This window comes from Misgurnus anguillicaudatus, chromosome 16 (assembly GCF_027580225.2).
Source record: "Misgurnus anguillicaudatus chromosome 16, ASM2758022v2, whole genome shotgun sequence".
Taxonomy (NCBI): domain Eukaryota; kingdom Metazoa; phylum Chordata; class Actinopteri; order Cypriniformes; family Cobitidae; genus Misgurnus; species Misgurnus anguillicaudatus.
The window spans coordinates 22,199,909-22,227,810 of NC_073352.2; the positions used below are offsets into that span (position 1 = coordinate 22,199,909).

At 37.5% G+C, this 27,902-nt stretch overlaps 1 protein-coding gene across 11 annotated transcripts in view; it reads left to right on the forward strand.

Annotated features, from left to right (window-relative positions):
- diaph2 (diaphanous-related formin 2) overlaps window positions 1-27,902 on the forward strand; it is a 510,829-nt gene that overhangs the window by 128,739 nt on the left and 354,188 nt on the right. For all 11 annotated transcript variants that reach the window (XR_012357976.1, XM_073854348.1, XM_073854345.1 and 8 more), the window contains 6 exons: window positions 11,212-11,286; window positions 11,405-11,474; window positions 13,864-14,000; window positions 19,103-19,211; window positions 23,748-23,858; window positions 26,886-26,998. Coding sequence is in view for 10 of the 11 variants with exons in the window: in XM_073854348.1 (XP_073710449.1) it covers window positions 11,212-11,286; window positions 11,405-11,474; window positions 13,864-14,000; window positions 19,103-19,211; window positions 23,748-23,858; window positions 26,886-26,998 (615 nt within the window). In the remaining variant the exon portion in view is untranslated. The remainder of the gene's footprint in view (window positions 1-11,211; window positions 11,287-11,404; window positions 11,475-13,863; window positions 14,001-19,102; window positions 19,212-23,747; window positions 23,859-26,885; window positions 26,999-27,902) is intronic.

A 27,902-nucleotide genomic window follows, 5' to 3' on the forward strand; every position in this document is an offset into this window, starting at 1 on the left:
TGGGTTAGGAAAAAATGGCACTGTGTCGGACTCGAGTCTAATTTTGTCAGGTTTTTTTCAGGTCCGGCCTTTCTTTAAAAAAAATTATGCACGTCTAAAAAGTGATCAAAACGTCACCTGTTGGTCCATGACCGAAATGGTTTGCATTTGCTTTGCGAAGCTATGCCTAGGTCATTCTTTGTGTGCTCTGCGGCTGGTTTCTATTCTCTCTCCAGACTCCAAATGTTATTAGAAACCTCGCTCTGGCCCGCAGGCTCTGGGTCAGCTCCCCTGAAACAACTGGCGTCAAGGAGAAATGAAGGTCTCGAGCTGGTTAAAAATGATCAATTCACATCTGCACAACCACAGTGAACTTTTACTGATTCAAATCATTCAGCCGAATTAAGGATATACGTTAGCTTTTTTACACAGGGTTTTTCCTTAATCACAAGTTAATTATTTTTCTTTTTTTATATGTAGAAAAGCACATTAATTATTTATTATGTTAATACATTTTGAAAATAGTGTCATTAAAAATACAGTAGCAAAGGTATAGAAGCATTGGAACCTCAGGTACTCTTATTTGGTCCTTTGCTACTGTGGGTAATATAGTGTGTATAAAGTCAAGCCTTTTATATTTGAGTCTGTGTTCCAGAGTCTTTGTTATAGAGGCCCTAATAGAACCGGTGGCCACATCTGCCACTACGGAAGAGCTTTTTCCAAGGTAGTAAAGGAACCCACCGATCCCGATGTCCTCCGTGACTAGGTATATTTTAAGCGGGATGCCCATTTCATTTTATGCCACCATCTGTTAACCTCAAAGCTACCCGTATCTGTGGAGCCCTGCAGCGAGGCATACATAATTCAGAAATCTGATTTGAATTCCATATTGATTTAGTGAGAAATGGTATTGCGCAGGTACATGGGGAAAATTAGTATTCTGCTGCACTAAATTCAATATCTCTGGGCTGTCTGTGATTTTCACAGCATCCTCTTTTATTACTAATTGTTTTGTCAAGCTTTCTCACCATTTATGGGGGGTTGGTTGGTGGGGGAAATGGTATCATGGTAGAGCGGTCTGACTAATATGGATTTTTGTGGGTATAAGAATTACAATTCAGTAATGCTATGACAATCATCACAAGCAAGCATGATATAGATAGATTATATGTCAGTGCGCCGTATTAGGGTATTTTTAGCTTTTTTGTCTTCGAGCACACCATGTATATTTGATGCTTTTGACTGGTTTGAGTTATTTAGGTCAGGAGATTGATGAGCAGGTGACCTACATGTTTCTAAGTGACAGCTTGTATCAGTTCTCTGGCAGCGTGAAAAACCACAGCGAGCACACATACGCCATTGACTTCTGAACGGCAAACCGCTGATCCATTAGCATGCGAGGTGGCTGTCACCACTGATTCCCCTGTCCCTGTCTGCTCGCTCTCTGACATACTTCACCGCCAGATCAATAATACCAGATGTTTGAACTTAAGTCTAAAATATTTATGGCCTCTGGTGTATAACGTTAAACTGTCCCATGCTTCTTAGATCGGGTCAGTTATCTCATAGCTCAAGCAGACGTTTTAGCACCCAGAAAATGATTGGCTGATGGTCGCAATGAGGCAAGAATTATTAAATTGATGACTAAAATGATGTCACATCAACATGAGGAAGTTTCCAGACAGCTATAATGACTATAAACACATTCTATTTCTGAACACAACATCAACCAAGCCTTTCTAAAACCTCCATCTGGTTAATGCAGACAATCAGTCATCATTTTGGCAGGATCCCCACTATTTCCCCCACAACTTTCATTTAATCTGAAAAATGCCAGTCGCCAGTCGGACTAGTGGTGATTTGGAGATAATGAAACATGTCGGGATGTTGCTTTGCGCTCTGTGGGGAGTCATTTGAGGTCTGTCTGCACAAGGTAGGGAGCCGAACTGTACTCTAACCTTTGTTGGTTTACTCCTGTTGCCTCGCTCACTCGCGCACACACCTGCGCGTTTGCTACTTTCAGCTATTTCTTTGTCATCATGACCCCATATTCACAACCCTACAATTCCAGAGAGAAGCGAGAACGCCATTGATGTGGTTTGATGTGCAGTCATTGTAGCTGTATTGAGACTCCTGCTGGGATCCAAATGCCATTAGAGGGAACAGCGGCTCTTTTAAAACGGAGCAGGCTCTTGCTCCAGTACCCCCTTTCTAAAGTGTGCAGCAATCTCATCACAGAACGCTGACACCAGGGATATTGTTCTCAGAGCATGCCACCGGGTTCAGTCTCTGTTTAACGCTTCAAAACTCCGTAGCTGTCATGCATCTGTCTGAAGACACTCCGCCCCCGTGTGTGTCCGCTTCACAATTTGTATGAAATCGGCCAGGTGTTTTATTCCCATTCCCGTCTGCCCAACAATTATAATTACCACTTATCTGCCATACATATTCACCTTAAGAAGAGGGAACGTTGAGGAGGGAGGGGCATCATAAACAAACTTTTGCCTCATCATCAAAATAGCATAGACTACAAAGCAGAAATGAATTGGTTCATTAGAGCAGACTGGAGGAAAGATTGGATGTTGTCCAAAAAAAAGACTGTTGGTTACTAACTTACTGGAGTCACTTATTATTCTGCCTTCTGCAGTACTATGTGGTAAGCTTGTTCCTGCTCTTTTTTTAGTCTGGGCGTCGTGCTAACATGCTTATATTGACCTTTCATCTGGTTTTCACGAGTATATTATGGCCTTAAGAATAATGTGCCATTTCCATTTTATATTTCACAGTTAATAAAGGGCAGGTTAAAAATGGGTTCATGCCTTCATAATGTGAATTAATGCTATAATCCAAGTGACTATTACATGTCTACCGCTAATGTACATCTTATGAAAAATTGTAATACCGTTACAGTGAAACCTCATTCGACAGTTAGTTCGAAGATGTAAATGGTGTACTATTATTTGTGCTCATTCACATTAAGATCAAAACATGTAAAATAATGTGGCTGGCCGCCACAGCAAAATAAATCTAGCGGAAACACTGTTACTTTACATTTCATAAGCTTATGTTTTTTCTTATGTCTCTATTGCTTGTACTAATACAGTATTTACTGTACTGTAAAGGTGCTTTGCAAGATTGGGAAATGTGCTATAGAGTACTGTGCAAAAGTCTTAGGTCACCATGCCAGAATTAGATTTGTTGTTTTTGCAAACTTGTGATCATATATAATTATTTTTCAGTCTCTTTAACAGAATACATCCAGAAAATACAGAAAATGTATATATAGTATTAAAAACTGTATAAAAGTGTGAACTGATGTGTCGAGATTTTAGGGTAAACTCCACTTCCACTTGAGCAATAGCAGGAAACTGCAGGATCTCTTAAACCTAAATAAAATTAAATCCTAATTTCTAATTTTCAAGAAATTTGTCTTTTTATTTCATTCTGCTTAAAAACACGCAAGATGTTTTTAGTGCCAAGAGAGGTCACACTAAACACTGACGATGCCTAAAGAAGACATTTAGTCTTGAAAATATATTTTTTTATTTTTTGTACATATTTCCTGTATGTATATTAACTCGTTCGCCGCCATTGACGAGATATCTCGTCAATCAAGAGAAAACGCTTCCCCGCCAATGACGAGTATTTCCGTCTTTCCGCAATACCGCTATTATCCGCAACTTTTTAAACCCGGAAGTATTGCCCTATGGCAAGCAGCTGCATGTCCGTATCTGTTTTAAAGATCGCTCTGAATGGGATCTCTATGAAAAGTTTGTCACAAAAATTGAATTATCTCTGCTTTTTGCTCAAAATGTGGTGTTTTTGCAGAAACCTACCCATATTCAAAAGCTAATTACAAAAGAACTCCTAAAGGTAGGATGAAACGTTTTTTTTTTGTTTGAAAGCAGAGGGTCTATTCTTTCATTTGATATATTGTATGTTTATATATTTAAAGAAGAACATTTTCTGGAAGGCATTAAACGTTTGTGAAAATCATGAAAAACACTGGCTGGCAACTTTTTTTAAAAACGCTGGCCGCGAAAGAGTTAATAAAAATATTGATGAAAATGAAAACTTCTAATGCTGTGTTCAGACCAGCCGCGATAGAGGCGTCAAGCACGAGTGATTTCAATGTTAAGTCAATGTAAAGACGCGTTGATGCGCATCTGGAGGTCTCGCGGCGCAAATGAGGCGTTTTGAGGCGTAGATGCGGTTCCGCTAAAGTCTGAAATTTGAACTTTGGCAGAAAATCATGCCGCGTTAACCAATCAGGAGCTTGCTCTAGTAGTGACGTGATTACAGAAAGTGAGTCGCAGAAGCCTCTCCCATGACATGAATTACTGCGTGAAAGTCTCGATAACTAGAATTTCACGCGTGATTGAAGCGAGTAAACCTAAAATGTTCAAGCGGCAACCGAGATGTAGTAGACGCGAATTTGACGCCTCGAAAAAGGCTGGTGTGAACCCACGGTAACACAACAAGTCTGGTGGTGGTGGCCTTAGACTTTTGCACAGTACTGTAAAATTGTTGAATTGAATTGTGTTCCCATTAAAAAGAAATTAACGCAAAAAAAACATGAATCTTACTGTACTTAACAGGTAAAAGTAAATGTCTGGCTTGCATTGAGCTCCGTGTGATTTCAGCATCACTCAGAGTCATGGATATTGTCACGAACAGCACAAGGGTCTCAGCTGCAATATTTAGTCAGTGACTAACTGTTCTGGTGCGCAGTGATGGGTTGAAATGTTGAGAGCAATTTGTTGCTAGGAGCAGAGGGCCTCAAGTGGAATAGAGCAGGGCTGAATAGGCCACGGGCAGCCGAATGAAACAGTCCATGGCTTAGCCCTAATACAATTTGAAAGGCATTGCTCTCATAGAGTGTTCTCAATGACACAACAGTCTAGAGCTTCTTCGAGTGCAATAACAATGTCAGACTCAACAGCCTGGCTTTCGCTTGCCATTAAAGAGTTTTGAAAATAAAGGCAGGAGGTCAGAAAATAACTCACCATTATTGTTAGCAGGTTAACCGACTTGCAAAGCGTCAAGTGGTGTTATGCAACATGCTGATGATGGTTAATGATTTTTCACATGAATTTGCAATCTATTATCTGAAGTTCATGATAGTAATATAATATCTCTGCGATTGCAAATTGAATGTCAGACCTAATTACAGTTGCGGTACGCTTCGTATTGTCATATCTGCGGCTTGGTTTTTTTCAGTTTAATTTGATTGGCTTGATAATATTTTGTCACTGCTGCAGTAAACAGATGAAAGATATTTCTCCATCGTAGAGATAAATAACACTGTCTTTCATTAGATGCGTTGTACTCTGGAAGATAAAAGCTATGCCGTTCTATCGATTATTTCTCTCTCTCTCTCTCTCTCTCTCTCTCTCTCTCTCTCTCTCTCTCTCTCACTCACTATCTCTCTCTTTCTCTCTCTATATATATATATAGGGTTACTGTAAACATGATTATCCTTTGATAAACCACATATAGTTAATCTAACCTCTAATGTGTGTTTTTTTCGTAAAGGAGCTTTATCTTAGCTTGCTCTTATCTCCAGGATTATTACAATCAATATTTCATGAATAAGTCCAAATAAAATCATTGGATGCATGCCACAGAGCATGGGGAGGTCAACAATGAGCTGATTTAACAGAAAATTATGTGTTGTTGTTTACTCAGCAAGACAGATTTTAAGAAAATGCTGGCAGGTGATCTTAGATGCAGCTTCAGACAGATGGGCTGAACTAACTTATGATGTCTTTATCTGTAGACTGATGATACTTAGTTATACGACTATTGGTGTAAAAGGTATACAGTAGTTAAAGTCCCTATAAAATCTCGTAAATTGTTTTTAAACACATTATAAGTGTTAGAAATGTATTGCTGAAACATGCCAAAAAGATTGTAAACTATATATTGCTGATTTGCAGACTTAGATCGTTAAAGTTTTTCACAATTTCTGAGTTCAGGATTATTTGGGCAGGGTTAAAACGGTGGCTCAATGATGCACTTGAGCCACTGCACTTGGCACCGCCCCTAATGCTTCATACATACGAAACGCATAGCATCGTGTTGCTCGCTGTAGATTACTCGCGGGATTTAACTTTGTGTCATGCGAATTTAAGGCGAATAGCCCGCGTTTAAGGCGAATAGCGCATTTTCGCGGCAATCGGACCTCCCAATTCACATCATTTGCATCACCCTGCGCGAGGACGCGTCTGATTGCGTCTTTGCATTGACTTTGTATGTAATCTACTTGCGCAAATCGTTGAACTCGCGTTTGGTGTGTTGCCCTATAAGGGGCCAGTCACACCAAAAGCGTTTATGGCAGTTGCAGGCGCCTTTTTTGAATGATATTCTATGGGCAGGGCGCGTTTGCGAGCTGTTTATGCGCGCCGAGCGCCTTGCGGTTTTCTGCCGCCTGCTGCGCACGCGTTTTTGAAGGAGCGCAGAGAGCGGAGAAGCGCCTGACGTCATTTGCGTCTTCCATTGTCCAATCAAATAAGGGGAGAGGCGGGCCTTACATTGTGGTGAGGGAAGTTTACAGTTGCTTTGAAGAACCGGACTCCACTCGCTCTCTCTCTCCTGCGTGTTTGTGCACCTCTCATCTTCAAACAAGGTCAGAGCAAGCGTCCTCTTTTTAAAGTTTCTGCTAATATGACAGTTAACAGCAAAAGAGCGCTCATGCTTCAATATTTGATTGACAAGACAGCTGACTCGGTGGTTGCTTAGCAATATGAAAAGCCGCGCCGCACTGCTCTTTTTTAAAAAAGGCAGTGCGTCGCGCCTTGCGTTTGCAAGCGTTTAAAGCGCTTTTGGTGTGACTGGCCCCTAACACAATCGCAAGCATCTATTTAGGTTGTAGCTGTATTGGAAAGTTAAGAGAGAAAGGAGCTTTCCCATGAGTGGGCGTGGTTTCAGCGCTAACAGTTGACACGCCCCCACCTCTTGAGAACAGAATGATGTTGCTTGTTTTTCCAAGATTTTGATAAGTTTATTTACTTAGCATTTTATACAAATATGGTTGGGTGGTAATAACACATTTTTTTGTGGTGTCACAAACTCAGAACACATTTAATATCGGACTTTACCTGGACTTAAACTCCAAAAGGAAATTCTCTCATGATTTACTCACACTTTTGCGGTGGTGGACAAAGTAAACAAATGAAGTACAGATACCCTAACAAAATACTACTTAATTTAAAGTACAAAGGTATTTGATTTTTATTGTATTAAAGGCGGAGTGCACAATGTTTGAAAAACGCTTTTGAAAAGGAAGTCGGGCAGACTACCAAAACACACTTGTAGCCAATCAGCAGTAAGGGGCGTGTCTACTAACCAACATCCTTGCCGGGGTTGCATATGTGTGTGGCGGGTCTATCAAAAGAAGGTCCAGATTCTATTGGGGTAGGGGCGTGTTTGTTTAGGTGATTTCAAATGTCAACATTGGCTTTCAAACATTGTGCACTGCGCCTTTAAATTATTTTGAGTATAAAGAACTATGAATCATGTTTATTCTTTTGCTATTTTATTTACTCAATTTAAAGGAGACATATCATAAACATTTGACTTTTTCCATGTTTAAGTGCTATAATTGTGTCCCCAGTGCTTCTATCAACCTAGAAAATATGAAAAAGCACAACCCACTAATTTAGTTTTGGTAAACCATTCTCTGCAAGCATGTGAAATGGGATCTTATTATAATAATACTGCCCCCTAATCTGCACTATCCAACCACTGCACTGCCATTTAGTGGAGAGAGAGAAATAATTGACAGCACAATAAAGTTTTGATTTCAACAAACTACCATCATGGTGATCAGTGTTTGCATTTCATCAGCTCATTTGCATTTAAAAGGACACACCCAAAAATGGCAATTTTTTGCTCACACCTACAAAGTGGCAATTTTATCATGGTAAAATATTATCTATGGTATTTTGAGCTAAAATGATTCATTCAATTTACAAATTTTTTTAAGGTAAGTGTTCGCAATCAATTTATTTAAGGTACATTTAAACAAAAAATACAAAACAAAACACAAAACCTTTGTTTAAATGTAGCTTAAATAAATTGATTTCAACCACTTACCTTAAAAAATTGAGTTAATTTAATTAATCATTTTTTTCAGTGTAAGTACTCTGGGGACACCTAATATTTATTTTGCATCTTAAAAAAAGTATTGTGTAATGTCTTTAAACAGGAATAGATCGAAATATAATACATTTTAAACTAGCAATAGCCAGAAAATTTTGGTGGATACACTAGTGTTTTTTTTTTGTTTCCTTTTTTTGACTTTACTAAGATAAAAATAATCATTGTTTATTGTCACACGCATCATGTTGAGTCCCACACAAAGACATTTTGTTTTATAAAAGTCTTGTAAGGAAGTCATTTACATCTGGGATGGCATGAGGGTGGTACAGTAACTGAAGAGATACATTTATTTTTTAGATTAACTACTGCTTTAAAAGTGTTTAAAGCCTTGTGTCTTAAATTTTACCACGTCTTACTGTCATGATTATTTTATAAAGAGACATTTCCTCATATTTTTATGCACTAGTGGTGGTTGTGGATAATGGCTTTTTTCTCTGTTGTTAAATGACACGAACACAAAACAATAAAGCACAGTACCATTGGTGGCTAATGTATTATTGGGATTTACCACATTATCTAAAACGTTAGCCTCATGTTTTTACCACTCATCTGCTTCAGACTAAAAACATGGTGAATCATGTTTTTCTTGTGTTTCTTATTTACACCGGTCATATTTCACTTATAATGTGAGGCTTGATTGTGCACAAGACAAGGTTGCAATCGAAGACTTTAAATTTTGTTATTGAACTCAAACTGTTTTTTTTCAAGAAACTCCTAAAAAAATCAGACGCCAAAATTGGAAAACAATAAACGATAAGCCCCCTGTAAACAGACAGTTATAAATTTCAAACATTGCACTGTTATGTTTTATTAACAAACCAGGCCATTATAATACACTGTACAGCAAATGGTAATAGGTTGCAAATTGAGTTTGTGGGTTTCTAATGAATTTTGAGTAATGGCATGGTGAGCCTCTGAGTGTTTGTAATTTTGGGCTAATTTCATTGCAGATCTGTTAAAGTGTGCATTTTAGCCCTCTTACACTGCCCTAGGCTACAGGCATCAACACTAATAGAGGGTCTTGTATGACCATATGGGTTTATACAAATGACTTTAATATGCATGCTGCATTGTGCAGTATCGTTGTCAAAAGGAAAAGAATAACTCCTTGACTTACGGCCGTTTATTGCAACAAATTGCCCCATGTATTTGGGTTTATTGACAATCTGGTGCTAAGAACAAGCAATGCTAATGGCATAATCTAAATGCGATCACATGCTGCGTAGCTCTATTTTCTAACTCTCCCTATTCTTATCTCCCCCAGATCATTTAATGTCTCCAGATACATTGTGTTTTATAGCTAATTATCTTACACAATCCATTATCGGTTTTACTGTTATCTCCCATGCATTGCTTTATCTTCCTGTAGGAGTGCATGGCCCGCACAGGTTGCCTGTAGGGATGTGAGGCACCACACACAAAGAGTTTAATCATTTGCATTTGTCTGGCCTTAATTTCAATGTGCTGTACTTGGATATTTTTCTTCTGAGATTGCAGAAAACTTAAACATTGGCTTTGGAAGTAAATACAATTCCTTTCTTGGTCTGTAACTTAGAAATATGGTTTATACAATACATGCCATCATTCAAACCATTAAAAAACTGACCTTGACTTATGATGGTGCATTCTGTAAATTTTAAGAGAATTTCTTGACAGAAATGCAATATAATATGCATAACTATATCAGTGGTGTATAAAGACCTTACATAATGAACTGTATTGTTTATTACATTAGAATAAGTAGTTTTATCTACATACCAGTGGCGGCCGGTGATTTCTTTTTTCGAAGGCTCTCGATGCGAAGTTCGTCACAACATGTATGTAGCCCGTCATGTGTGGTTCGTAATTTCAAAATATGTGTTTTGCGCATCGAGTGATCCTGTGTGCATCATGTTTCTTGTCAAAATAAGTACCTGCTGCAGACGCATCTAAAAGGTTTATGATAAAAGAGATGCTCACGTTTGCCAGATACTCGCATAATCTCATGCCTAATCAGAGTTTACTGTTAAGGGAGTGTCCTGCGTGTGTTTTGTAAACGTGAGCGTCTCTCTTATCATAAACGGTTTTGACGCGTGTGCAGCACGCACGCGATGCACATGGTTCACATGATGCAACAAACACATATTTTGAAAACGCAAGCAACACACATGACACTCTGAACACATATTTTAAATTTACGCCCCTTGGATGTGCAGTCATTAGCCTCCACTATTACATGTAAGGTCCCCTTACATGAATGTCTCTGTCAAGTTTCTACAGTATCCCCAAACGGACAAACTGTTCTACAGAGCACGTTTCGTCCCTACGTTGTCTCAGACAACGACATGCTTGTCCAGGGGTGAGCTGTTGGTTGCAGTATGGAATTTCACCACTAGATGCTGCTAAAATTTACACACCACCTTTAATTCATTTGGCATTGGCGATGTGGCAAAAAGTCATGCTTAATGCCCGGGCGCATCAAACTGCAAAGAATTTGTTTATCCTCAAACCAACTTTTCTATCCTTTAACTCTTTCCCGCCATTGACAAGTTATCTTGTAAATTTAGAGAAAACATTTCCCTGCCAATGGCGTTTTTCTGACTAGCTTCTTTTATTTCACTATTATCCACTAAATGACGCTTTCACCCAATTTATAAAAAAACTGAAGCAAAAACTGATTTAATTAATTTTAAACTCTGTGTATGTTTTGATAATCGTTCTTAATCTGATCTTTAACAAAATTCCTTAACAAAAATGTACTATTATTTCAGCTTTTTGCTCAAAATTTGGTATTTTTGAAGAAACCTACCGACATTTAAGAGGTTATAAAAAAAGAAATGAAGATTGGATGAAATGTTTTTTTTTTTTTGAAAGCAGAGGGTCTGTTCTTTCATTTGATATATTGTATGTTTATATATTTATAAACAATTTCTTCAAAAGCATTTTGTGAAACTTTTTTGAAAATCACAAAACTTTTTTTTTTAAAGGCTGGCGGGGGAATTATTCAAAATTTCCAGCCTTTTTCCAGTGCATTCAACGTGCATTTTTGTATTCTAACAAAGTCTCTTTCCTGTCTATTCTTGTTTTTAGCTGGGTGAATAATTTTGGCCATGAGGGTCTCGGACTTCTTTTGGATGTGCTGGAGAAGCTGCTGGACAAGAAACAGTAAGTTATACCAGCCTCGATGCCGCCTGCATAAGATATTCTCTTTCTTCAGTACTTTTAGATTGCTCATTCACACCCTCTTATCTCTCTCTTTACTCACTCATTGTCTTTTCCCCAGGCAAGAGAACATTGACAAGAGGAACCAGCATAAACTCATTCAATGCCTCAAGGCCTTCATGAACAATAAGGTGTGTTTAGAATTTAAAGTCTGCAGTTGTTTGTATCTACCCTTAAATGTCAAGTAAGGAAAGTTAGACCAAAGCAGCATGATGAAGCATTTTTGAAAATTGTCAGTCTTTAAGAACGGATACATGTTATTTATGATTGAAGCGGCACTTCTATATTAAACAGGAGCAAACGAAAAAAAAAAGAATAGTCAATCACCTAGTCAGATTTGTTTTAATTCTCAAATGTATTGCATCTAAATATTATTTTATTTCAAACACTTTGCTTAATAGTCTAAAAATAATCCTCTTTCGCCATAATTTCTCTTATGGTCAAATTACAAATGCAGTGCATTAAACCCTGAGAGAATGACAAAAATGCAGGAATATGGGCTGCGTTTCCCGACAACGTTCTCTCTTAGCGCGCTACGAAGACTCTTAAGTTAAACCTTAACTACAGGTTTACCTTTTCTAGGCGTGTTTCCCGAACTGTACCTTAGCGGGTTTCTTAAGGTATACTTTCTTACGTACGACGTTACCAGGTGCTGTCCATGGCGATGGTGCTGAATAGGTTGATATCGATTGCTCGACAATCAATTGTTCACTTTATGTAATAGGTACTTCGCTGCTTTATCAGATAGCGGTGTTATTTATTAAAGAGACATTTCAGAAATAGTTCAAGTTACATTTATTAGGAATATCTGGTAAAAATATTTCAAATTGCAAACAACTAATGAACAAACTCCATCGCACACCTGTAGTGAATAGGTGCGTAGGAAAAAAGACCAACAATTAGGTCGTATCAGAAAGGAAAAAACTCCCGCACACTATCATATACTTGCAATTTAAAATAATTTATTTAACAACGTTTCGGTCTCACGACCGATACGATTCGTAGACCGATTCATAGGTATACCTGATGAAGGTCGTGAGACCGAAACGTTGTTAAATAAATTATTTTAAATTGCAAGTATATGATAGTGTGCAGGAGTTTTTTCCTTTCAAATTGCAAACAACTAAATATAAACCTTGTATATTTTATTTTATATCAAACCCGTGCAAAACTCGCAACTTCATGTCCAAAAGTATAATGCATAAACTGCTCCAATGCATCCATTATTCCTTCACTTTAAAGGATCATTTATATTAGGGGTTCCCAATAAATGCATTGCACAGGGAAATAAGGTGGGTCGTGCAAGTCACCTGGCTTGGCATTACACTTAAAATATAGAAAAACAAATTGTTGTTCATTAGTTCACGCGTTTATGTGTTTGGACACTGCGCAAGCAGCGCGTTTACACTGCGGATAACGCTTAATGGACGCATTTCTGGAGCCGCGCCTGTCTGTTTACCTTAAATATAACATAAAATATATATTATATGATATATAAATATATAGTATGATTGTTTTAGGTTTAAGCTTTGATTAGTTTTAATGTGGAAAATTTGTTGACCTTATACAAGCAATTATCAAGTGGAGCATTTTCTTTTTAATGTTTATAAAGAATATGGCATGCAGTTATAAAACATTAAAAAAAACTTCAATGCAAAGTCGAATTAACATCAATAATAATATTTAGGAAAATCAACAATTATGATTTCGTGATGAATGTGCTCCCGTGGCATGCAATTTTTTAACTTCATTTGTTTTATTTGCAGCTAAAATAGCCGGTAAACTAAAGATTTAACGGATATGAAATGCACAAATAAAATAGTAAGATTCGCTGTATAGCTGCCTGCCATAGTTTCACCAACTCCTCCACCCAAAATCTTTTTTTAATAGTTTCTTTAGCCTGTAATAATAGTTCACAGCTGATGTTCCTTTGGAAAAAAATATAAAAAATCTAACAACCATCAGTGTAATAATGTCTAATTATGTGAATGTTTTATTCTTTAAATAAATAAAAAATGCCTAATTTAACACGGAGTGTACTTCAACTTTTTTTAAACAGATATTTAGTTATATAGACGGCAATCTACACAAGTTTTTATCACAGTCATGGCCCCTAGCGGAGTCAAGTGGGATAAGATATAGCTAAGATTGCTCCAGACCAACCTTCCGAACGAACGACTTACAGAAGAGATACGTAACTAAGAACGTTTCGGGAAACACGTATTAACGATAAGGTACAGCTTAAGGTACAACTTAAGAACGACGTAGAGCTAAGAAGGTTTCGGGGAACGCAGCCCAGATTATTTGTCCCTGTAGACCTGTCCTCAATTGAGTTTATTTGTCTTAAAAACATACATACTGTATCTACACCTGCCTAATCGTCTCTGTTTCAGTAGAAAAAAGCCCACATTTGTCCTTACAAAATTGTTTTTTGGGGCTGTTTGCTAAATGATTATACATTTCAAGATGTTAAGGTGCTATAAAAATAGTTTTTAATTTACATCTTTTAATTGTTTTTAGTATGGCCTGCAAAGGATCCTTGGGGATGAACGAAGCCTCCTCCTCCTCGCGAGGGCGATTGATCCCAAACAGACTAATATGATGACAGAGATTGTCAAGATTCTGTCTGCCGTCTGTATTATTGGAGAGGAAAACACGTAAGTTCATCCTATATATACACATTCTCTTTTCTGCTACATGCTGAAATACATTTTATAAAGATTTGTAAGAATTAAGATTGGGGTTCACGTTAGTTTTTAATAATGCAGAAGTATGCATTATATATTATTTAAGACTGATTTTACTTCTGATACATTTAAGTGAGCTTTCGACAACAAGAAAGAAACATTCAAAGTAAGACATATGTTTATAGATCAAATTAGGAAATACAAGATAATTATTTTCTTATGTATTTTGCTTTTTATCTTTTATTTGTTACTTGCTTTTTTGTAGGAAAATATGTTTAAACTAATACGAAGATTTATATTTAGCTGTTTGTTGGTTAGAGAAAAAGCAAAGCCATGATGTTCATGGGATCGAAGAGGTATTTTAGATATGTTATGTATTTAAATTGTTTTGTCTACCACAGCACTTGTGCAGTGGTCTAGAACAGTGGTTCTTAACCTTTTATAGTATAGCACTCAACCCCTATCTTATTCTGAAGCTAAAGGACCAACAATCATTTTGTCCCACCGCACAGTGAATCCATACACTTTATTCCCCATCTTCTTGAAATTAAATGATTTTACAAATGTCACGAGTGAAATGGTTACTATAAATTTTGATTTGTTTTGTATTGTAATAGGTTCTGACACTACCATACAAACCAACATCGTGTGATTGTTTCTGTTTCTTACCCATTATGTTGAATTGTCTTTGAACTATCTGTATCTGTTGAAGCAATACTTATTTTAGACAATGCAAAAGGTCTGCACTCAAAAAATATTTATTGAATTTATGCAGGAGATACAAAGACAAACATTTCGGCCTATGGAAGTGCCTGTATTTCTATTGAAAGTAAAACAAGACAGCTATTTATTGAAGTCTAGGCTGTAGTTAGTTAGCTCTACGCTTGAAGTGACACCTCTGTGCATCCAGCAAAGACACGTTGTTTCTTCAGTAACATTAATAACTAAAGTTTTATTTATGTGGTCATTAATTTGAACCCTAATGCTAATTCAGTAATTTAAAATGCCTTTTCCCATGGTTTAACACAACTTGGAGAGCAAAATATGCTTGATGATATCATTAATATCTTTATAAGCGAACATTTACTACGAAATGTTTTTTTTTATATAATTTGTAGCTAATATTAAACCAGTTCAGATGAAATCAATTGCACAACAACATCTGCAACCATATCTGTGGTCAGTGTTAGAAAATGTTGTGTATGACTACATATATACTTAATGTAAACTATATGGGGCGGTTTTCTGGACAAGGATTAGACTAGTCCTAGACTAAAATAAATGTAAGAGCTGTCCAAATAGAAAATATCTTGCAATGACATATCTTAAAATACATCAGTGCCCTCTGTTTTGCCTCAAAATGCGCACAAGTAATGTTATAGTAAGGCATGTTTGTTAAGACTAGTTATATTTCCTAATTAAACTAAGGCCTACTCCTGGCTTAAAGCGTCCATAACACACGTTGTTTCTGCCTATCTGATGTTAATCTGGAGTACATAGAGTAGTATTACATCCTTCATATCTCAGAAGAGTCTTTAGTTTTATCAGATTTATAAAAGACAGATTAGATTCTTTTCATTAACGTACGTAAAAATCCGAAAGGAGGAGTTACGAACTGCGGGAGGAGCGAGTCACGAGTCAACATTTTAAACAAACATTGACTGGATAACTTATGATTCACTACATGTTTGTGTCGTTTATATGCACTTACGCGCCTATTTCCAACATAACAAAGAAGTCTTACTTAACGCATGCAACTCATGACCCGATTGGGGCTTTTCAATGAAATCCAACGTTAAACAAACAAACACGCAAAACTCTGCTGCTACCACGAATAAATAAACTATATCCATTGTTTCCATGCTGGCTTTCTTCTCCATACATCCAAAAACACACTTCTTCTTTCACCATTGTTGAGTCTTGATATAAACTTGGCCTGTTACTCGGCTCTCGCTCTCCCGCTGATTGATATGTGGGCGTGGTTTTCCGGAGGAAGTGCCAATAAAAAAAGTGATATGTATAGACAGTTTCAGCAGTAACAACATAAACAAGCGGCTGTCGCAGTCCGCACGTAACTTCCGGTAAACTCCGCTAAGCATAAATAACAACAAAGTTCTTTAAACGTAGTTTATTTATATAACAAGCAAAAAACAACAACACATAGATTACCTAGGAAACCAAAACATTTGTTATTTTCGACGAGGCATTTGTTCAAGAGATCAGTTTAGCAACTAGTCAAACCATTAAAAAAACAAAACCGGAAGTAAGGTTCGGATCCAGACGTGTATCACGTGCATCTGATGAAACCGTCTATAGCTTACTCATGAAACGTCAGCTGTACCCCTAATAGAAAAACAACTTTCCGAAACTTGTATGAACCCTGGCGAAGTGCATTTGTCACAGAAATACTTTGTAACTCTTAGACTGTGTTAATAAGACAGAATGCATGAAATACCGTTTAACCGCCCTCCTTTAAGCTAATCCCTATCCGGGAAACCACCCCTATATGTATATTTACTCAGATATTTTATTATTTTTTATTTAAAAAATTGATTATATTGTCCCGTTAAAAATCATGGCGAAGATCACTAACCAGTAGAAAAGCTTAAATCCAGTTATCAAGTGCACAATAATAAATGACCATGCATTTCCTAAACCAAGCATAATGGCTTGGGTGTGGTCCTGTAGTATGCTGCATTTAAACCATATGTGTGCTATGTTAGCGTTGTTGAGAAGCTGTTAAGTAGCAGTGTCTGCTGCCAGCCAGTGTTATCTGGTGATCGGCACCTTCAGCCCAGGGATGTGTTTCAGTCTGTATACAAACACAGGCAGACACATCACATGCTTCATGATACGTGCATGCTGGCTGAATCCGTGTGGTAGGTGAGAAGATTAGTGTTTTTTATAGGTGATCTGAGGGTGTGTAGATCTGTGTGACATCTGTAAAAGCGCTGATACTTCACTTAGTGCCGAAACTAGCTCCTTCCCCCTCAAAAACGTTGCGCGGTGACACTGGCTTATGTTTAGAGCTGTCACATCAAAGCCCATCTTTAGGAGTCGTGCAGGTGTAGCTTATTCTGAAGCCATGTTTGAACCAGCATGAAAGCATCGGCACAACCCACTCACGACTACAACTTAATCACCTGGATCACAAAACATGGATCTTACACAGAGCTGTTCGACAAAATTGTTTCTTCCATGATAGGGCAAGTGAAACAATGAGCCTTGTAAAAGTGAACTTAACGTCATTGTAGCACACTAGTGTATAGCTTTTGTATTCTGCCAGGCAGAATACCAAAGGTTTAAAAATACAATAAGAGTCAAATAATTAAAGGGGCATTCCACTTTTTTTTGAAAATATGCCCCTAGAGTTAAACATTTGATTCTTAATGTTTTGAAATGCATTCAGCTGATATCCGGGTCTGGTGTTAGCACTTTTAGCATAGCTTAGCACAATTCATTGAATCTGATTAGACCATTAGCATCACGCTAAAAATAACCAAAGAGTTTTGATATTTTTCCCATTTAAAACTCTTCTGTAGTTACATTGTGTACTAAAACCGACGGAAAATTAAAAGTTGCGATTTTCTAGGCAGATATGCTAGGTACCATACTATCAAACTGGTGTAATAATCAAGGACTTTGCTGCTGTAACATGGTTACTTTCAATAGCAGGGGACTATTATTACGGCAGTTTGAGATATAGTTCTTGGCCATATCTGCCTAGAAAATCACAACTTTAAATTTTTCGTCTGTCTCAGTACACGATGTAACTACAGAAGAGTCAAGTTTTAAATAGAAAAAATATCGAAACTCCTTTAGCGCAATGCTAATGTTCTAATCAGATTCAATGAATTGTGCTAAGCTATGCTAAAAGGGCTAGCGCCAGACCCGGAGATCAGCTGAATGGATTCCAAAACGGTAAGAATCAAATGTTTAACTCTAGGGGAGCTGAAAAATTAGCATATTTTCCAAAAAAGTGGAATATCCCCTTAAATAGGACATACCATTTTATTCTGTATTTTTAATATGTTTATAGTAAAATTAATATACTATAATATATGTATATTTTATAGTTAAAAGGACACTTCACCCATTTGCATTAAGCTTTGTATAGTTAGAACCCCAGTCATGTTTTTGAATGGTCATACATCATTTCCTCCACTGAGACAGGAGAAATACAGATTTCAGTGTTGCACTTCCTTCTTTCAATGATGTAAAAATCATCATTTTGCATCATTGAAAGAAGGAAGTCCAATATGTTTGTTGAGGGGGTGAGACTACAAGCACCCTTTTTCTCAGTCAAATAGGCATCAAATTCTAAATGTATGTTACATTTTGACTGCAAATATGACACACTTTCAATAAAGATTAATGTTTCTATGGGTAAAATGCTCCTTTAAGATGTAAATGCGAAATGTCGTTTTATACAAATCTATTTATATTATTCTTTGCATAACTAGATGTATATTATTATTATTTTTGTATCCATATTTACAGGCCTTTCCTAACATGATGACAAAAGGATAACATTATGGCAGGCTACTCAGAAAGTAAATACACTGTGTGTGGTGTTTTGCCGTGCTATTTTTACACTAGTTTGTTGTGCAATTATTATTTTGTCTATGATGCATTCTGTATTCATTCTCCCAGGCCTGGACTGCAGTCCACCAGTGCTTGAGTCAGCAAAATCGACATTAGACCTTGTAAGGTCCCTAATTTGCTTTTCCCATCACGTCTCTTTGTACAGTACTTCTGTCCAAACGTATCACTTCAGTTCTGTTATATTCCTTTGGTTGACACAGTATCACATACTAAACATGTAGACTGTAGAGGTCCTCCTATTTCTATAGGGAACATTAGCTTGCATTGGTATTGCACACCCAAAATGGGCTATAACTCCGAGTAAAAGACTTTGACATTGTTCCACTTTCCCAGCATAAGCATCCAAGACTGAGATTACAAGCTTTTATCAACTCAGGTGAACATTTTGAGCCAATGTCACGGTCGCTTCTTGATAAAAAGCATGTTTACCTAAACACATTGCTTTCTGTCTACTTGTTTTCCCTCAGTCTGGATAAGATCCTGGCAGCCATGACCATAGCAGCGGAGAGGAATAATAAGGAGAGGTTTGCACCGATAGTGGAAGGGCTGGAGAACCATGAAGCCCAGCAGCTGCAGGTCGGTATTATGCACTACTCCACCTGCCATTCCACCTTATATCCTGCATACTGTCAGTTTTGGACACTCATTCTTAGATAACACAAGCCTGCGTAGCTGTAAAGTGACTACCCACATATCTCTAAAATATCTCAATAGTTTCTCCTAAAAGCAATGCGATTAAATAAGGATTAAGCCGGGAGGTTTGCTAGGAATGAATTGCACCCGCTGATAGTGTCCTTCATTTGCATGCGGTGTCCGCGTTGTTTCAGTGCCAGATTCACTGAACGGAATTATGCAAATCAGATAACGCCGCAAATGTGGCCACAAACTCTGTGCTGAATGCAATTTGCACACCGCAATTCCCAATCACATGGACCGAAGTGCAAGGTTGTGGATGAATGCTGCAGACTACCACAAACTGGCACTCTTTACTGGGAGCGTTCTGCATCACTCCACCTTGTGATTTTTACACCTAAATTAAAAAATATACAAAAAACTACAATTATATTTAAAGTCGCCATGAAACGGAAGTAGCAATTGCCTTATTTTCCACATGGTGACGTATATCCAAGTGAAACCGGCTTCTTAAATAAAATAAGGCAGGGCTGAATTTGAATTAGGCTATTGAGAACTAATTGGATCGTTTGAAGTTAGGTCATGTTGCTAATTGCTAATAGAAAGTATGCATTGACGTCACTTTTCCACGTGACCATGCGAGAGCTTGACCGGTTGAGTGGCAAAGCGTGCAACAAAATGGCTGTTTTTTATAGGGGCTGCTGCGCAAATGCCAGTAAAACTGACTATTATTAGCTTATATTAAATTTAGTTGGACTTGATAGCAGAGGTGGACCATTCTTAGTTAAATTAGTTACATTTTCCAAGCATCTGTGCTTTATTAGGATGTTTGTATTGGGAAAAATTTTACTTCAATACATTCTAAAGCATAGAATCATACTGTGTATTCTTTTATATTGCATATTAAAATGTATTTAATACCTTATTACATTTAAATTGTGTGCATTTACTTGAGTAAAAGTGTGTTAATGTACTTAAATATTAAATGTAAAACAAAAACTTGTATTTATGAAATGTAATAGAGTAAAAATTATGATAATATGCTTTGGAATGTATGTTTTCCAAAGAAAAACACGGATAAAATACAAATACTTGTGGTCTGTGGACTTTGGCATGAAGATCTATTTATTTCTCCTTTCTGTGTTTTTTGGCAGTTTGTAAAATAGCTCCGAAATCTTGTTAATCTGTTAGTACAGTCTATCGCACAACAGCTGTTTCCCATTTCGACGCATTTTCACCGTGTTTTCGCTGATGTCATGCTGTACTCAAATGCTGCCGCTCTGTTTTTGCCACTCAGTGGGCGTAACCGCAGTCCCTCTCGCCGGCTATGACGTCAAGTGCATACCCTCTATAGCAGCGATCTTCTCCCGGACCGCGCCTACCTGCCATACCATATGACTGGAAGTAAAGAGAGATCATTTTGAGAAGGGGAGCAGATTTCTGTTTTTGATTAAAGATTATGAGGGCACATTACATTTTTTTTTTTAAATAATGAAGTCATTTGTAAAACAAATACCACAGTATTCCAAAACAAATTACAGTTTTTCATGGCGACTTTAAAATTACACCATGTTTTTGTATATGTGCATGACTTTTTTGATCATTTGTTCATTATTTAATACTTTGATGATCAGTATGCCCCAATTTGATGATCAGAATATCAGAATACTGCCAGCTTTCCAGGAATGTAATAATATCACATTCATTGCGACAGGAATACAAATGGTGATTATGTTTAGGTAATTCACCCTAAATATTCTTATTTCAAACATTTATTTTTTGGGGATTTGGGATATTATTTTCTTATTTCAAACAGTATATTATTCTCTGTAATAAAACAAAAGCAAATGCAAACATCATTTAAGTCCTCCAAGTCCAGTTAATCTAGGCTGTGCTGTCCACATTTCCTTCTTAGCTCTATATTCTTTACTGTATCAACAATTCCCTAATCTGTTTCTGTTTTCATTTCTCTTAAGGATTTTGTTAAAATTGACATAATTTATAATTAATGTAAATATAACCAAGAACTCAATTAAGTTTATGAAACCCCATCCTCTGAGCATGCTCTCTATGTGTAATCTAGCCTGCATTTCAATTCAAATGTTATTTCTGTAATTCTTCATAAGAAGTAATAAAGTGCCAAGCATTCACACACATCAACATTTTTATGTTACCCCAGTTTGATCTTTTTCACCTATTTCTTATAATTAGCTGATTTTTGGTTGCCCTAGGCAGCTAATTTAGATCTGCTCTGTTTAGTGTCAGTCATCGCTTGAGTCGTCTTGACTCCGAATGCTCTTTCTGATGCTGGAGCCAGGTAGAAATTGGCACTTCTGTCACTCAAAGGTTTTCTGCACCTCGGCTCACCCTGACATGTAAACAAGTCCCCCTATCCCTCTTCTCACTTTGTTCTGTGGTCGTCTGTCAGCTCTGCTACCTACGCCCCGTGATAGAAGCTGCCTGCTGGCTATTGTAATGGAACGGGAGGTGTTTTCCAAACCCTAATCAGCCCCAGCCAGGTCACACAAAGAACCCAGAGGGCTGTAAACTAGCACAAAAACACTTTTTTTTCGAAGGGTGGTTACTTTATCATTTCCCCTTTTTTTGGACTGTTTTCTTTGGAGTTCTCAAGCACGGTCCCAGAGGAGCAGAATCTAAAGGGCAAGGATGCGGCACCACATCCGTATTTATCATGCGCAGCCTGCAGTGAACAAACCCCTCGCACATTCATTAAGAAAGACACTAATCTTTGTGTTGCTGTTGGGAGAACAACAGTGATGATACGAGAAGGGAATGGGAAAAATGAATCCCATTGATTTTATTTCTTGTTTTCCTCTTTGAAAAAAAATCAGGCTGTTAATGAAAAGAACCGCCACTAATTGTGAAGTAAATGAGAGTGCCTCACCGATACAGACGGTTTAAAGAAATGAAGCACTTTTAGAACCTTAACGTGATTAAAATGCGTATTTAAGACGCTCCATCTCAGTGACGCAAGCGCGCAAACTTTAAGCCGTCCCAGCAGTGTCTTTTTTAATTACTCTGCTGAAAGCTACTGTGCTGCGGTGGCTCATCAGTGCACACTCATCCCAAAATGAAGGAAAATAAACTTCAACCTGCACAAAAGCCGCACCCTAAACAGTCTGACGTGCACTAATGATGAAATGCATTTGCCCTCAGGAAAACTCGGAAGAGTGATCCAGATTCACTCAGTGGGGCTTCTAATGATTCCAATCGAAATAATAGCTCAAGTGGGAATAGGAGGCTACATAAAAAGTTTGGAGATGTGAGGAAATGGTGTTGCACGATGGGAGTCTCAGAAACTTCAGAATATTTTGTTCGTCTACAGCCCTTGGTATCGGTTACCTTTATAGACAGCGCTGGCATCGGGAATGGTGCTATAAAGCGTAATGTCACCAGCTTATGTGCAGTACAGCATTTACAAGCCCTAAAATCACATAGCTGTGAATATAGTTTGCTTGTTTATTTCTTAACACCATTCCAAGACTATATTCAGGGTGAGAACTGGTTTATCCACACACAAGTCAGTGAAGGATAATTTAGCATCTCCAAACTTGGACTGTGGGAGGAATCCCACGCTGACACAGACGTAACATGCAAACTGCACACAGAAAGACCTCTCGATCCAGCTCAAACCGGGTACCTTCTTGCTGTGAGGCTAAAGTGCTATCCACTGAGCCACTGTGCCACCCGCTGTACATATAGTAGAGCATCCATTAGCACCAACATGCTCGTGTAAACACCCCTCTGTTCTTTCTTTCTTCATGTTGTATTTTTTCAAAGTTGCTCAGTGCCAGCATCCCCTGGTTGGTAGGGTGAAAGAAAAACAGAATCAAACTTATGCTACCCCTCCAGATGGCTGTTAGCTCCCAAAAGCAGCGTGAAATCGGTCTGGTTTCCATAAATGTATGCTTGTGTGTGGGGCTTCAATGAAAAAAAGCATGTTTCAGAATGATGGGTTTTCTTCTGGCTAATGTAAAAACTTACACATGCAGATCAACACCTACACCAAAGCCCAGGCCAGGGCTGGAGAAGTTATAGGAAGACTCTTCACATGTCCATCAAGAGGAATCATCCACTCGGCCAAACTAGGAGCATTGGTTCCCTTGAGCCACCTTACAGCCTGTTAGGAACCATCAGCACTCCTGCCCTAATCCGATAAATCAATTAAAAATACACATCTGTTCAGTCGGGCCCGCTTCCATCTCCTAATCCACTCACATCTTCTCTCTATGTTTTACCTGGTTCCCCGTCAAGCCCTTCACAGCGCCAACTCCCTCATTGCATACTTATTTATTCATATTATTTTACGTAATGTGATCTATTGATTTCTTCTTAAAGATGAGAGATGGTAATATAAATAAGAGGCTGGTGCTACATTTTAATCATTGACAGGCAGAGGGATGATTGTAGGATTTTGCTTGCATTAAATGGTGGTCTGTGTGTGTGTGTATTTTTCAGGTGGCCTGCATGCAGCTGATCAATGCCCTTGTTACCTCTCCGGATGATTTAGACTTCAGAATACATTTACGAAATGAATTCCTGCGCTGTGGCCTCAAGAAGATCCTACCAGTGAGTTTGGCACATGTTTCTAATTTTTAACTACTGTTGATATTACAAAAATATCACAAAATAAAAATGAAACGACAGATTTATGTATAATAAAAGGTTTGTAGTTTTTGCTCATATCAATGTAAATGAAATGGTAAAGCTGAAGTGTGCAATTTTTTGTGTTTAAAAAACTTTTTTGTTACAGCTTTAATAAGCTATTTGTAGTTTGTTTGAACAATAATAGACATTACAAGTGTATCTATACGTATAAGTAAATCGGAAAGTTTTGAACAAATGAAGCAAACTGTTTAAAATTGCCTGTGTGTTCCCTGGTTTAGTGTCGTCCTCTTTAACTGCACAGCTATGTTTCATAAAGGCTGTTCCCACACACATCATTATCAATCAGCACACAGATCCGCGCTCCGCGCTGCCACAAAGCCCGCATCCAAGCCAGCACATCACTCACAATCTCATTTATGTGGGCATTTCCTCACTCTTAATAAGTCATTTTGACTGCTCCCCATATTATTGCCGCAATTATTATAATTATCTCAATCTACCCCCGCATATGATGAGCTTATCGTAATTTATGAATAATGTATTTGAAAGTTTAATAGGACAATTAAATATGACATTGTTCTCTAATTGTGAATAATGAGTATATAGGTTTTAGTATCCTCAGAAATGGATGCGCAAAGGAAAAGATACCAAATAAAAGACAAATGAGATGCGCTATGTGCTCAAGGAGAGATAGTGAATGCTCTCTGATGAAATGAAAATACACATTTCTTGAAATGTACTGTGATTGTGAGAAAGAGAGTTAGTTCTGCCTCCTACTGTGGCATTGCAAGGATCCTGTCTCTCTCATTGGCTGTTCCTTTAAGACAGATGGCATGCCTGAAGTGCGGCCCGCTGATTGATAACTACAGAAATTGGGTTACATTTGGCTTTTCACCGTCCATAAACTACACCAGCAGTGATTCATAGTGGAGCTGTAAAGTGAACTATTTTATTTTATCTTTCTTTCTCTCTCTCTTTCTGTCTGTCTGTCTCTTTCTTAACCCTTTATATCTCTCACATATGTTCACAGGTATAGATAGCAGGACAATCTGTGTACTATAGAAAAACAGATTGAAATTTTGAAATGGCAGACCGATTTTCATCTCAGTATAAAACTAATTAGATTTACGATTGTAATTGGCAATTGTGTTTTAAATCAGATGCACGTAAGCAAAATTGAGGGTGTCTAAAACATCTGTACCACAGCACATCCATATTTCTGCTGGTTGATGATTTATTAAAGTGGATTATACAGTAGGGTGGTTTAATGCTACATGTTTTACACTCTAGTAATCCAGTATGCTGTGACAAGGGTCCGCTAGACCAGGGGTTTTCAAACTTTTTGATGAAAATATAAAGAAACTTTTGTGGGGACCCCTTATCTAAAATATTTTTCAAGTTATGGGTATTTCTCAGATTAAGGGCCACATTGGGTTGCTGCAATTTTGAAAATTAAAATTCCAAATTTGACTTATTGGTATACATCAAACTATCAGTCCTTAAGTCAGGACCGACGTTATGAGCTTGGTTGAGACCATGAGATAAGGGAATATATGTTTTTACCATGACATGATCAAATATATGTAAAAAATAAAACTTTATTGATAAACCAGTGCTTTTAAAACATTTTGTGGTTTCACATGGAATCTAATTTATCTTGAACTTAATCAGATTTTTACTTGCAATATGAATTATAGTCGTTTACGAATCTAAATTTCTACCCTGGCTTGGAATATAAGCTTATTTAAGTGAGTGCCATATATCAAAACTTTTTAATAGTGATCATTTAGACTGTCCAACATTGTCAGAAATGTATAATTGTAGGATGCTTTTGTTATTTATACATAATTTATTGGCAAAATTATGTATTGTGCTGGTAATGACTGTGCTGGTAATGACATTTTTGTCAGAAAACTAGCCAGATGATGTCTAAGCAAGTGTAGCTAGCTTTCTACATGTAATGTACACCATTTTAACTATTAAAGTGGTAAAAATATTTTAAAAATGTTTAAAAATACAGAAATACAACACATATGGTAATGACACATAATAAGTGTACATGCCCAACACAAAGAATAAAGAGTAGATTAACTTACTTTTCTGGACATCAAGGCATCTTGCAGCTTGAAATTCATGTGCTCCACTATATCATTAGGTTACCATGGCTACCAAATAAACTTTTGTTTAAAAAACAGTGGAAAGTCCCCTTATGCAGACAGCTAAACTACGGGACAGGTAGAAATCACGCAAAATAAAGTACAAAATGCATATATATGCTTAATCTGTGCATGTAGATTATTAGTTCAAGTAACATTTAATTCATATGCATATTTTTTATTAATTTGTGATAAATAATGTTTGAGATATGTCACGGCATGTGAAAACTCTAGTGAAGGACAACATCAGAACACTGATATTGTACCCCAAAACACTAATAAAATGTGATAAAATTATAAGTAAGAGCAGCCATAAAAAGTCTAGGCTTGTTTTTGTTCATACTAATTAATGGTGCTCAAATTTTTAATAGAATTACACCCTGTGGACATAAATAAGCCCGAATTCTGGGAAATACCCTTATATAGATTTTTGCAACATTTTTAATTCAATTTCAATACTGCAGTAAACCTTTACAAGGATAACTGCCTTACAAACCACTTACAGTGACTGAAATAAGGAAACACACTAGGATACAAAGCAAATGCAGTATAAACTGCATTTGGAATGTATGTACAGTAGTAAAAAATTAAAATTTTAAAACCTAAAGTAAAAATTAAAATAAAGCTAAATTTTCTTTTTTTCTGAAATGTTGTGGTTACCCCCAGAACCTTTTGGAGGCACAAAATCAGACCCTTTAAATTACAAAAAAAGTATATCTCACTGCTTGACTAGTTGCCTTTTGTATGTCAAACGGATCAATCAAAAAAATCTCTAGTTACATACCTGCAGTATAAAAACGTGTTCATCACTCACTTATTCTTGTAATCACAGGAGCTGAAGGAGACAGAAGAGCTTGACATACAGTTGAAGGTGTTTAATGAAAATAAGGAGGAGGATTCGATCGAGCTATCTCACCGATTGGACGACATCCGTGCAGAGATGGAATATCCTTTTACTGCCACCTCACCCGTGCAACCATTGCACCTCTCGGTCAATCTGGGTCTAAAGCCAAGACCCCCAGTTCATTTGATAATCATTTTTTTCACTTTCAGTCCAGCATTTGGCAAATGTTGATGGTAAACAAACCTTTTCACATCGACACATGCATGCCGCACACATATCCCAGCATCCTACTCTGGCCCTGAGCTCAATATACTGACATTGCAGAGCCACAGAGAGCAACCCTATGGCCTATGCTCACCTCTCTGTGTTTCATTCCCCTCTTAAATTACAGAATGTGGAAATCCATTCGCATTCATTTTCTTCCTGCTGCTACATCTACATCTGACCCCTCAGATAACACCTTGGTGTATATGGTAGCTATATTGAGTAGTTTCTATGAAGTTTCCTTTAACACGTTCAACGGCGAGGCAAACATATTTGCAGCAGTTGTTTTAACGCCGTGTGCATGTGTGTACATGATTACCGAAATCATGATCTTTATCATTGCACCCTCATTCTGTTAGCTCTCAGAGGGAAAGCTTTGCTGCATTGATGGAAAAGCCAGAGTTTTAGTTTAGGCTGTCTGGACTAATGATTTTCGTGAGCAGCCAACTGAGTAAGAGACACAACATTTGTCTCTAAGGACAATTTGGCATTGATCTGTAAGTGCCTTGTGTAATATGCGTGTCTAAGCAACGTTTTCGCTCAGTCTTTCTTCTCCCCTTCTTTTTGTTCGAAACACTAAGAGTGAATTCACAGAGAATGAATTGTGCTGTTTATTTGCCTGTTCTGTCTGTGTTGTTTTAGCGCCCGATTCACTAAAGGAATTATGCAAATCAGGTAACGAAATCTGTGCTGAATGCAGTTTGCTCAGCCCACTTCCTGATCATGTTGGCCAGTTCTGAG